General features: G+C 46.9%; 1 protein-coding gene across 1 annotated transcript in view; it reads right to left on the reverse strand.

The window, feature by feature from the left end:
- IGSF9B (immunoglobulin superfamily member 9B) overlaps positions 1-12,319 on the reverse strand; it is an 81,763-nt gene that overhangs the window by 20,937 nt on the left and 48,507 nt on the right. Inside the window, exons 9-12 of the mRNA XM_067564146.1 lie at positions 10,746-10,886; positions 9,276-9,392; positions 6,215-6,365; positions 4,766-4,877 (exon numbers count right to left, since the gene is read on the reverse strand). Coding sequence (XP_067420247.1) covers positions 4,766-4,877; positions 6,215-6,365; positions 9,276-9,392; positions 10,746-10,886 — 521 coding nt within the window. The remainder of the gene's footprint in view (positions 1-4,765; positions 4,878-6,214; positions 6,366-9,275; positions 9,393-10,745; positions 10,887-12,319) is intronic.

Genomic DNA, 12,319 nt, shown 5'->3' on the forward strand with positions numbered 1-12,319 from the left:
GCAACTGGATTGGCACACCTCATGGACAAACTCGCCGTGGTTGGGGTTGGGCTCTGATGTGGAAATCCCTCCGCTTTTTTGTTCTCATGGACATTTGTCCCTCACATGCCCCTCATCTAAGCAGATTCAGCAACATTTGTGTCTGTCATTAATAGGGATCACAGCCCTGAAAGTGACAAATTGTTTGAAACCTGGGGATTTCAGCATATTAAACCCTCTCAACTCAGTAAAATCCAACTACACCAAAAACTAACACTAAGCTACAACTACACACAGAAGGAGACATTTTTTCCTCTATGGCTGATTAACTGAAGCTCAGAGAGCAATAGGGAGCTTCATCTCTTGCCAAGGGTGGTGAGAAGGACCTGAGAGAGGCGTTGCCCACACCCCTTTAATGCCGTCACTTGGCACATGTAAAGAGCAGGATGCATACGCCGCCTATGGGTACGGCAAGTGTCCGACCCGAGTGCACTGGGTGCACACACACCTACAGTGGAACGTATTCATACATACACAAGCACCTGAAGCAGATCATCACCTACCTGATTGGCAGAGAATTCAGAACCAGAATAGTGAGAGAAGGGAACCTTTCAGACAGGATAGCCTCAGATCTTTTTACTAATCCATTCCACAGACCCAATGTGAACAGGGTGACCAAAGGTTCCCAGGTGTTCTCCTCAGGATTCGTGACCTTGTGAGATTACATCTCCAAGTCATGGCAATGTGAAATCATGGCAACTAGCCTCACTTGAATGTCTCAAAGTGGCATCCCTCAGTTGCAATGGTGTGTAAACGCCACACCCCTATTAGGAACGTATACTGCAGCAATAATCCCCACAAGCTGCAGTTTAGAATAGTGTCAGTAGAATATTTTATCTATATTAGTGAGACAATTACGGTGTACAGGACACTGTAAAGTCACCAGCTGAACATTTGGGCAAACCTACAAAGCAGGAGATAAAGGGTGGGGAGAAGACGGATAATGCCACCACGGAGGGAGAAAGGGGAGGTGGAAAAGGAAGCACCAAGTTTTGGAAGTGAGTGATTGCGGCACAAAACCACGTGCACAGAATAACTCAGCACACACCAGAATCACACAGTGCTGCAGAGACATGATGGTGGATAGGTCTTGGTTAACCAAACTACCTAAAAACAACCTCCAGTTCCCAGCTGCCGTGAAATATGTTTGTCTGGCATTTAACCTCGCTGCCTTCACGTTTCCTCCCACTGGCTCCTTATTGATGACTGGCCCAGGCCTTTAAGCTGTCAGTGTCAGTAAGGCAGCAAAGTAACTGGAACAGCAGGACACAGGGAGGAAGTGGGTGGGTTATAAATCCAGCACTGATCACTAAAGCATGTGGAAAGTTCTTCCCTAAAGAGACTGCACATAAACAAGTGGCATGCTTGAGCTGCTCAGCTGCTGCCCCATGGACTCTTTCTTTGAATGTCTCTGCGGCACTGGACTTGCATTCACAGCACCCACCAAAAACTGGAGGAGGAGGAGGAAGTGCTGAAACGGAGTCTGGGCTACACGTGGGACTTGTTGTCCCCACCAGTGTGTGATCCCAGTGCTAGACCTATATCCGGAAGGTGCCGATATATTTTCAAGTGCTTTAAGATCCTTGGATGAAATGCACTCTATCGGAGGGAACAAACTGTTAATAACGGTACATTTTTCACAGATGCCATTCTCCTCTCTCAGACCCACCTGGATGCTAACGAAGACGAAGTAAACAACACTTAGATTTTTTTTTTTTTTTTTAAACACACAGCAGCCTCAGAGACTTGGCCAATGCTCCTCTCACACACAGATTGTAGCATCCAAGACTCCATGTGAGCCATGGGCCTCTCTGTTAGCCTGCAAAGCTAAAGCCCCAGGCAAGGTCTCACTCCCATAAGTCTCACTTTGGGATGCCAGGAATATGGAAGGTGCTGTTCAACCCCCCCCCCCCCCAATTCTATCCTAAACCAACACAACAGACCACAAAATCTCACTGGAATTCAGCTCCCAATACTGTGCACTGGGCAGGATGGAATTAACTTTTCAGCTTTCTGGAGCTTTATTCTGGTTTATTCGTTGGAAGAGAAATTGTCATTTTTGACAGAGCGGGTGAAATTTATAATCAAATCTTCCCAGCACAGCTAAAAGGGTTATTCCATATCCAACAGCATCAACAGGGGGAGCTCAGCACAACAGGAGAAAATGTTAAGTGAGAAGGTTGGCAGCAGCTGTGAATAAGGACAAAGAAGAGAAGGAGCAGATTCCAAAAGGCTTGACCTGCAGGATCTCTCTCTGAGGAGGATCATATAAATACAGCAAGAAGAAGAATGCAAAACCTTGGTCAGGGGACAGGTTTTCAGGCTGTGCAGGAGGGAGCTTGGGCTGGCATTGATAAGTGGACATAATAATGAACAGTAGCTCTGCAGCAGACAAGCCTGATTCGCCTCTCTCCCCCCAATCCATCTGGTTCCATATCCCATAGGGCTTCCCTGGCTGACACTTTCCACGAGCAGCTCAGAAGGATAACTTTCTGCAAGCAAAGCAGACTGGACTTCCTCCTCCTTCACCCAGAAGTGATTCCCACAACACATTGTCTCTATGATCCAACACCACTGTATAGTCTTACACAAGGTTTGAGCTACTATTCCCCCATCTACACGTCCCCCTTTCCCCATCTTTTACTTTAGTCTCATTTTGTTCGGGATCTCAAGGCAGGTGGGGGGATCCTGGCTTCTCAGGAATAAGACAAAACAAATCAGCAGATGAAGTTGGCAGCAAGCAGCAGCAGCTGGCAGCCTCCTCCAAGGTGAGACGTGTTTCGAAAGGAAGGAGGTTTAATCGTTCCTTCTCAAGGACATTTTAATCAGAAGCAGTTGTGTGAATTCTGCACGCTAAGCCCATTCTCTTGCTCATTCAGGGCTCTCTCTCTCTCTCATTTTCTCCCTCTTTCTATCGCCTCTCTTTTGTCTCCCCAAGCTATTGCCCAGACCACACTTTCCAAGCTCTGTTGCGGTCCTCTATCTAAAGCAGAGCAGAATTTATCATGGGAAGCATGTATCCAATCTCCACTCTATCAGCAGACTCCATCTGGCTAAATTAAGAAAAAGAACGAACGAACAAACTGGGGGCGGGGAGAGCGGGGACAAGAAAACTATGGCTGAACCAGGGAAGGTCACCATCACCTTTACACTTCAGAGTCCAGTTGACAGCGATCCGGAGAAGGAACAGAATAAGAACAAGCTCAGCATCTAAATGAGACGCTGGCCTGTGCTGCTGCTCACGATTCCCATGGCAAGGGATGACTGCAGAAGCATCTCAACATGCCACAACTCACGCGGAAAAGGAAGGCTGCCTTAAAAAGCGGCGCTAGCGTGGGGCCCGACCTCAGTCCGAAGTTGGGATTGTGAATCTCTGGCGCTTACGTCTGTCATGCCTGGTGCAGGAATCCTGGCACTATCATGCAAGTCCTTCCACACTGGGAAGCGGTTGATTGAACGCTGGCACTAACCCCTGTGGTGTGGAAATGCTGGATGGCAACTTGGCATGACTGCTATAATGTGTGGATCCAGACACACTCAAAAGCTATCAAAATTGGATGTTTACTTCGGCCAGGTGTTAAGCAGTTTTCTTCGTTTCCATTAAGCATCTGTCTTCTTTCTTAGAGTTCTTTTAGACTGAGGCTTCCATTCTCCACAGAGACAGAGGGAGCAGGAAATGGCCTTCACCCATGGTGTATCTCAACAGGAAAAAGTGCTTTTCATCTCAGAATTTAGGCCTGATCCTTCACCATTGAGGTCAGCCGGAATTTCACCTTTGACATCAATGGGAGCAGGATCGTATGTTGCGGATGTGCTATCGAGAGTAGAAGCCAGCTTGATTTCTTACAGCTGCACTGGCTCTGCAACGCTAAGAGGACTGAATAAGTAACAAAAACTCACTTGTCTCATTGAAGTCAGCAAATTAGGAGCCTTACTTTATGCACGTCCTAAGTGGTATTATTAGGACTCTGAATACCCACAGGCAGCCATGGAGTAAAGAAGGGGCCTTTTGATATAGCCATGTTTCCTCGGCACATACTTTAAAGTCTTTGTGTTTTCTGTCAGCGATCTGGCTGCTAAACGTTCAAAACAGGGTTTTCCGTTCATCTTTAACTAGGGGCAGGTGGGAGTAAGTTACATTCATGTAAAAATGTGTTTCCCCATGAATATAAGCAGAGGAAGTTTTCAGGGGCTGACAGAAGGACCAGCCAGTACAGAAGGAAAAAAGGAAAACATGGCAGGCCTAGAGAGTTCTGCAACAGAAACACATACAAGGGCAAGGGGTTGACAACTGTATGTGTCAAGACTTATACATCCGCCTCAGATCCACTGACAGTGGTGATAAGAAAAAGGGGAAAGAGACAATCCACCAGGATAAATCCTCAACTAAGCAGCAGCAGAGCATTCAGCAAAAAAATGATCAGAAAAAAAAAAAACCCAGCTCCCTGCACCCCCAACTGTTCCGAGGCACCAGGACTCCACAAAGCAAAAATGTCACAGGCCAGATTCTCAGATGAGGTAAGCGGGCGTAGCCTCATTCAAATCAATGGAGCTATGCCGATTTACACAGGCTTCGAATCTGACCCCATGCTTTCCACAGCTGTCCTGGCTGAGGGATGCTCCCCTCACCTCCTCGCCCACCCGTGCCTGCTCCGAGTTCTGGCTGAGAGGAAAGGAAATGAAGCAGAGAGCAAAGCATGCTGGGATGACTCACAGAGGGCCGTACCAAACTGAGAATGTTTGCTCGTATCCGCCGTCATAGCCAGGCTCCCAGGAGACATTGGCAGAGGTCATGGAGACCGCGACATGAACACTACCCGGGGCGTGAGGGCTTGTGCCTGAAGGTAGAGAGAAAAACTCAGTGTCAGAGGCAACACACACACACACGCACGCACGGCCAATGAGCCCAGTCCCCAGAACACCCAGAGGAATGGCAGCCCTTGGACTGCGGAATTTATGGTTGCTTAGAAGACAAAACACAGACCTAGAAAAAATGGGAGCTTGTTCTTAGGAGTGGAAGAACATTTTCCCCTGCCTCTCTGCGCTCAGAGAAGGCTTTTAAAGCTTTACTTTCAGGAGGCCAGATCTGTCACATCAGAGAATGCACCCGGATGGGTCAGGGGCGCTGACCACCTCTGGCTATCCCGGTGGTCTGGCAATGCAGACAAGGAGTCCATTCCGAGCATCAGCCACTCCCAGCAGAAGGCACTGTCGGGAAATGCACAGGTGTGCTGGGTGTTGGGCCACACACAGCTACTGCACACCTAGCCTCCTCAGGAGGCGAGTCTGTTAAGAGTAACCTCAGAGGAACATACTTTAATATCTGGGCGAGAACAGGATTACAATTTAACTAAATTGTCTTCTAGCTGTGCCGCAGCAGGGAAGACACACTTGGCCAGCGAAGAGAGGAGCCCTTCAATCTGCCTCAGGACACGGCCATAATAAAAGGACAGTTTTAAAAAGACAGCCTCACTGGAGTGTGAAATTAAAGGATAATGTTGCTCTTCTCTTCATGGGAAACGTCCCTGACTAGTGCCTTTCAGATACACCGTTTGGTGCAATATCTACAGGAAATATGAACCTCTCCTGACACAGAAGCACACCGCTGCCTCCAAATTGTCCAGCTGCCAGTCCATTCACAAGCTGAAAGCCCAGGTAAGTGACTCCAGGAGCAAACAAAAGGCTACATCTACACCACGAACTAAGGCGTGACCGTAGCCCACCGGGGACCCTGGGTAGGTACTTGGGTTACTATCCCGCACTGCTGCATCTTCAGTGGCGTTGTTACCTGGGCTAACTAAATTGAAGCTAGCGCAGATCTGCCTACCCACAACAGAATCGCACCTTAAACTGCAGCGTTGATGTACCCAAAGCCATCAGGGACCAGCCTCTGAGACACATGGACCCTCTGGAGATGCAGGACCCAGACCAATTCAGCACACAGGAGGGGGAAAGGGAAGGTTGGGAGAGGAATCCAAAGATATTTTTCCCCACCCTCTCCACACACACACACGGGCATGGGATAACGTCCAACATGGAGGGCATGGCCTTTCCTCCCCCACCTTCTTGAGCACACCGCCTCCTTCCCGTCTATCCCCCCTGCACCCACACACCCTTCCCTATTCACCTTCCGTTATCCCCTCCCACGCCCCAACCAGCCCTTGCCTTCCCATACCTATGACTGTAAGGTGAGTGTTGGCAGTAATGCTTGCGACTACGTTGGTAGCGACACACTCCCACTCTCCGTGGTCGTCCTTGCTGAGAGACCGGAACTGGAGGCTGCCACCTGGAAGGGTGTTGTGCTTGCTTCTACTGGGCTTCCCTACCTTGGGCAAAGAACAGAAAGAGCAGAGGGGAAGAAAAACAACAACAACAACTCAGAAGCACATTGCCAGGCAGGGGCATGAGGCAACACTCTGTTAACCAGGTTCTACTAGCGAGACCCACAGAATAGCAGCAGAGGGTCATAGGGGCTGCAGGTTCTCCAACACGTGGGGCTGGCTAGAAAGATCGGCAGATGGCAGCTAGCGGACTGATTTTTAGTTAAACTTGCCAGTAAAAATGGCAAGATAATTAGGCATACACATGCAGAACAGAGCCCAGTGTTTGCAACTTGGCGACATAAACCAAGAACACGCAGATATACAGACACCACGGACCTCAGAGGCAATTCAGCCTTGGACGTTCGGCATTCAAAGCACAAGTCTCTCGAGCCCTTGAGATAAAAGAACTCCTTTAGAGGGAAGTAGCAGGCTATTGTAGTCCATGGTGCCAGCCACTAGAGGGAGATAAGATCACACACGCACACTAAACCAGAGTTTGAGGTCAGGGTGAGTGATGTGGATCTGATTGCTCCAGTTGACACACTCAGAACCTAAAATGAGTAACCACTTCGGGCCCACTGCAGCCTGCAAATGCAGCACTAAGAACAAACCTGTCCCATTTGAAAAAAAATGAGATCTCTGTCTTTTACCTGGTTCAAAGTTTCCAGACTAGAGAGCAAACTTGTCTCAGCTGCAATGGTACAACTGAACAGAGAATAGGTCTGCATCTGAATGCCTTAAATAATACTCTGATTTACTCTTACAAAATAAACTGTATCCACACCATAGTGTTCTTTAGTAAAGGTTCAAAAGGACACATTTTACAAACAGGGCTACCCAGGCTAGGACCATTCAGGAAGAATAGTCCACGTACTTCGTTTTCTTTGAATTGAAAAAAGGGGACCGTCTCGCTTTTGCTCGCTAAGATGCTAAATTCATTACAACGGACATTCACACCCAGAAACTGAAGTTGTACAAATCCTAAATCACTTTGAAGCCCCCATTCTCCACAGTGTGCGCGTAGCTTTTGAGGATTTATTGTGCACAGTTTTGCTGGCATTTACTGGCCTTCTTTGCGATCCCTACCTTTCAGTACCTGGAACACCTGTAAATGGCAAGATTTTTTTTTGTGGGAACAGGGTGATTAACTGCCTCAAGTGGCTACCTATGCTGAATTCAAGGCCTTTAGCGGCCTCTCCATGGAAGCCAGGTTTGAGGTGGCAGTGGCTTTCGTGAGTCTGCAAAGCGTGTGGGGGCCGTTGGGTGTATGTTCTCTGGAAGAACTCAGGTGAATCCAGACTAGCCCTGACTGAAAACATTGGAGGATGACATGCCCAGGGATAATCAAGACAAAAGAAATGGGGGGAAAAAACCCAGGGGGTGAAAGGTGAAAAGCAGGAAAAACAAAGAAGAGACTTAAAAGAAAGGAAGGAGAGAGGAAATAAGATGGATAAAAAGAGGCAAGTGTTCTAGAGCAGTACGCCAATCCGCTTCAATTTGTGTTAATGTCTTACCAGTGTCCACCGAAGAATGCACTTGGGCTACTTTCCCATCTTCCGCCTCGAACCCAGGAAAATTAAAAGGGCAATGCCAGCTGTGCATGGTCTTCCACAGTGAGCTGGCGCACGCTTGCACTGGCTACCCCAGAGGGACTAGTTGTTTCTCCTGGTGGGAGCCTTTCCATCTCCCACTCCCTCTCCTAGGCTAGAGGTAACGCAGTACGTGGGAAATCCCAGCTCTGCAGATCACGTATGCAGGGCTGGGCAGCTCCAGAAACAGCAGCAAATAGAGAAAAAAGTGTAAAAGGATGAGGGGCCTGGGGAAAAAAAGACCCTACAGGTCCCACTGGTTTGACTGCTTTCCTACAAGGGGAATGGAGACTTGGTGAAAGGGGAACCCCGGCTAGCATCAGGGAAGCCCAAAATGAGTGACCATAACGGCCGATGAGGAATGACTATTGGTGCTACTGGTGAACAAGCAACTTGTGTGTCTGGGCAGAAGAAGCAGTTCCAAGGATGGAACTCGTTTATCCCTAGCTGCCAGACTGGATAGATGGGGGGGAAGAGGGGGGAGGCTGCCCTTCAGGCAAAATCCACTGGGCTATCGTAGCCATTGTCATGGAGCTATCCCAGAACTTGCCAGTTAAAAGGCCCCAAATTAAAGAAGGATATCGGGATAACATCACAGTGACACTACCCTGATCATGCCAATGCAGGCCACACCACAGAGGCACTTGGGGACCCTGCCCCATTTACACAATTGGGGCAGCATTAAATATTTCTTTCCATTCCAACTCTACCTGCTATCTGGCGGTGTTAAAGGAAGAAACTGGTTCTTCACCACGAACAAGCCACATGGGGGCAAATGCCCCCCGGCTGTAGAATATACAGGGGATCAAAGCAGCTGCAGGACTTCACTGAAAAAGCCTGGTAGATTCCAGAGTGAGGGGCACTTTCAGAAATGTGGCCAAGGCCAGGCACAGGGAACCCCTGTCCTCCCATTGCCACTGCATCATCTACTGATGATGTAGAGGGACAGAAGCTGCACCATCCCAGTTTAGCACCACAGGAGGCTTATTCCATCCTGCAGGCAAGGACCCTAGCAGAACAGATGGGGAAGCTCAGGTGGGTGTTCCTGAAGTTGATACCAGTGTAGAGCAGCCAGAGGAAGAGGGGATGGAGGCAGTGCTCAGCTTTGCAGATGCTGCTGTGAAGGTTTCACGGTACTAAATACTTTGTTGCCGGGAGATGGGTTTCCCCCACCCACCTGCGGGACAGGACGGCAGTGGTACAGCCCGAAGCGAAGCAGCTGTACCTGCAGTTTGTTCTTACCGGGACAGAGAGTGTGGCTTCTCTGTCTGCAATATTCATCAAAAGCCAAAGGCACTGCAGATTTGTCTGGCAGGCCGGGTACCTTTCTCCAGGCGATGACAGGAAAGGGGTCTCCTGCAGCAGCACAAGGGATCAACAGCTCCCTCCCTGCCTCTTGTCTGTACTCCCAGCCTGGTAGCACCGTGAAATAGGGTGGGTCCTGCAGTCGAGGGAAAACTCAAGTAACTGTCACCACACACACACACACTGGCACATGTACGAGCACACACGCATGAACGCACAAAATCGCTCTTAACAAATCAAGTTAAGAACTAGTGGGTTCTCATGGCAGAGGAATGATTTAAAACCACCTTGATTTAAATCACTAATTTGAAAATCACCTGACTTTTTAAAGAAATTCATTAATTTAAAATCAGATTGAGGCTTTGTAAAACTAACTAACAGAAAGTGCACACTTTTCCAAACTAAATTATACATGCTGGGGGATTCTAAAGGATCACTCTGCTTGGGTATCATCTCTGAATTTTACATAACTCCATAGAGGTAGGAGGGGGGAAATGTTGGTAATTAAGGCCCTGAACTTTCAAACACTTAAGCAGCTATGTAACTAACGTTTTCCCTTTCTTTTAGAGGTTTTAATAGGTTCACAAATCATTGCCATGTAAAACATCAAAATAAAACGTTAACCATTCCAACGTTAAGCTGGTCTTTTTGTCACAAAACATTATGCAGGAGCTTTACTCACAAGAACAATCTCATCGACTTCACTGGGAATACTAGTGTGCTTCGAGTTAAGCATGTGTTTGCAGCATTGGGGCTAAAATTGTTCATTTATTAAAAAACCTCTTTTAGTGGGAAAAATCTTTGTCACTTCAAAACAAAACTGCTTCAATGTTAACTTATTTTGACTCTATCTTAGGAAAGTTGTTTTTTTAAACACACACCAACCAACATTTTCAAAAATAGGAGCCTACAGTTCAGCTCCTAAGCCCATACTTTGTACCTAATGTGGGATTTTCAAAAGTATCTAAGTGATTCGGAGCACAAGTCCCATAGACTTTAAACTATAATCCCGATGGAGAAGCATAACCCACTTCAGCATTTCAGCTTTCTTAACTTACAAAAGTTCAATGTATAGGAAAGTGGTGTTCATCACAAATTTAGCACAGGCTATTTACTAATCAATTGTGTGTTTGAGCTTGTAGTTTTTCCACACAGCATGACTGTTACTGTCTTCATCCCTAGCTGCCAGACTTTAGATGTAAAGATCTGAAATGCTACTAACTATTAGAAGGCGAGCTAAAGAAACAAGTACAAACCACCCACTTTAGCAATTAAAGACTACACAACAGAAAGAGAATTAGTGACATCAATTTTTTTTTAAAAAAAAAAGTCATGATTTTTATCCCCGTTGATTTTAATAAAATCTATGCATATGCTTCAATCCCAAACACCATCCCAGAGAACTCCTCTTTGGCAGGATAGAATTCCATCACTTAAGAAACTACTAAAAGTTCTCTCAGAATAGCCAGGAATCAAACAGATATTTTACCTTCAGTACCAGTCGGGCAGGGGGGGACTGGCCCATCGTACCCAGGGCATTATAAGGCACACAGGTATAAGTGCCGAGAGCGTCTTCTGTTACCTCTTCTATTCGAATTGACCCGTCTTCCAACAGGTTCCAGCCAGAATACTGCAAGGCCACGAGAGATGGGAGTTACCACGAGGCCAAGAGAAGTTTTCATTTACCCGTGAATCTCCAACATCCCCGAATGTTGACTGCAACGCTTCTGCAAGTTGTCCATTCCCAAGTTTATTTGTAATAATGAGTCCCTGTAATTTCTGGATTAGAGACCCTCTGTGTTGTCTGAGAACCCTCATTCCCTTTGCTACTCTCACCATGCAACACCTTCCAACACAGCACAGCTGCTAATTACAGCTCTGTATCATGTAGGAGATCCCCTTTGGAGATCAGACAAAGGGGACTTTCATGGTCAGGAGCTGGGACCTCAGTTCCCTCTGTCCAGAGTTTCCACCACTCCAGAACTTTTCCTTCTCAGCTTCTTTAATTTCTCTCTAGATTATGAAAGAAAAGCTCTAAAATGACAACCAGATTTTTACAATAGTCCCTTCTGGCCCATTTGGACTAGATTAGCATAATGGGTTTCCCTGTTGGCCTTAAAAATAAATACATTTAAAAAAAAAAAAAAAAAAAATTATGAATCCACCACATCCCTCGTTGAGTCTGCCACAAAGCAAGGCTACTCAAGGGCATAAAAAAGACCCCTAGGAGCCAATACACAGCAGTGGAACATCAGCAGGCACTCTGCTCTATAAAGCATTCCAGAGCCCCCTTTAGCTCTATAACTTCCTATCTCCAGGGAGCAGAGGCCAGACTAGTCTCATTAAGATGCTTAATTTTATTTGCAGTGTGAAATCCTCTGTTCAGAGATGGGAAAGACCTGTACCATATCAGGTCCACCAAGGTCATCATCCCAGGCACCGACAAAGATTGCAGTCTAATCTGCTGGTGAATGTACTGTATCCAATCTAGTCTATTGTTTCAAGCAATGGAGGTGCCAGCACTTCCTTCAGGAGAGCATTTCACCCTAACCAATCTTGATCTCAGGAAGTTGCTTCCTCCTGATGTTCAACTTGAGTTTTCTTTCGCTCAATTTCATGCCATTAGTCCCGGTCCTTCCTCTGGACCGCCCCAAACAACGTTTCTGCCATTCAAATATTTGTACTGAGTCACAAAACCCACTCAAAATGTCATTTCAACAAATTCTTTTAATCCTTCCTTAGAGAAGTCATATTGCTGCTGCTTCTCTGAAATTCTTCCAACGCTCCACATAATTCTCTTTCAGCTCCTCACCAGTGGGAAGACACGCAGAGGTTGAACTTAACATGACAGCTGCTGGAACCAATTTCGTCAACAGCACTGCAGCCAAAAGCAGATGTGTGTTTTACTAAGCTAACATTCCTCTCGAACATCAGCATGCTTATGCCAGGTGCTTCGTGTCAAGGGGCACTGAAATGGTTAACCCCATCGTTTTGCTTCTGCATCTCTCCTGCGTACAGGCTATGGCTGAGATCTTGATACACACCTTCCATTACATTTAAGGT

This window comes from Emydura macquarii, unplaced genomic scaffold (assembly GCF_026122565.2).
Source record: "Emydura macquarii macquarii isolate MOO-44397 ecotype Brisbane River unplaced genomic scaffold, CSIRO-AGI_Emac_v2 contig_312, whole genome shotgun sequence".
NCBI lineage: Eukaryota > Metazoa > Chordata > Testudines > Chelidae > Emydura > Emydura macquarii.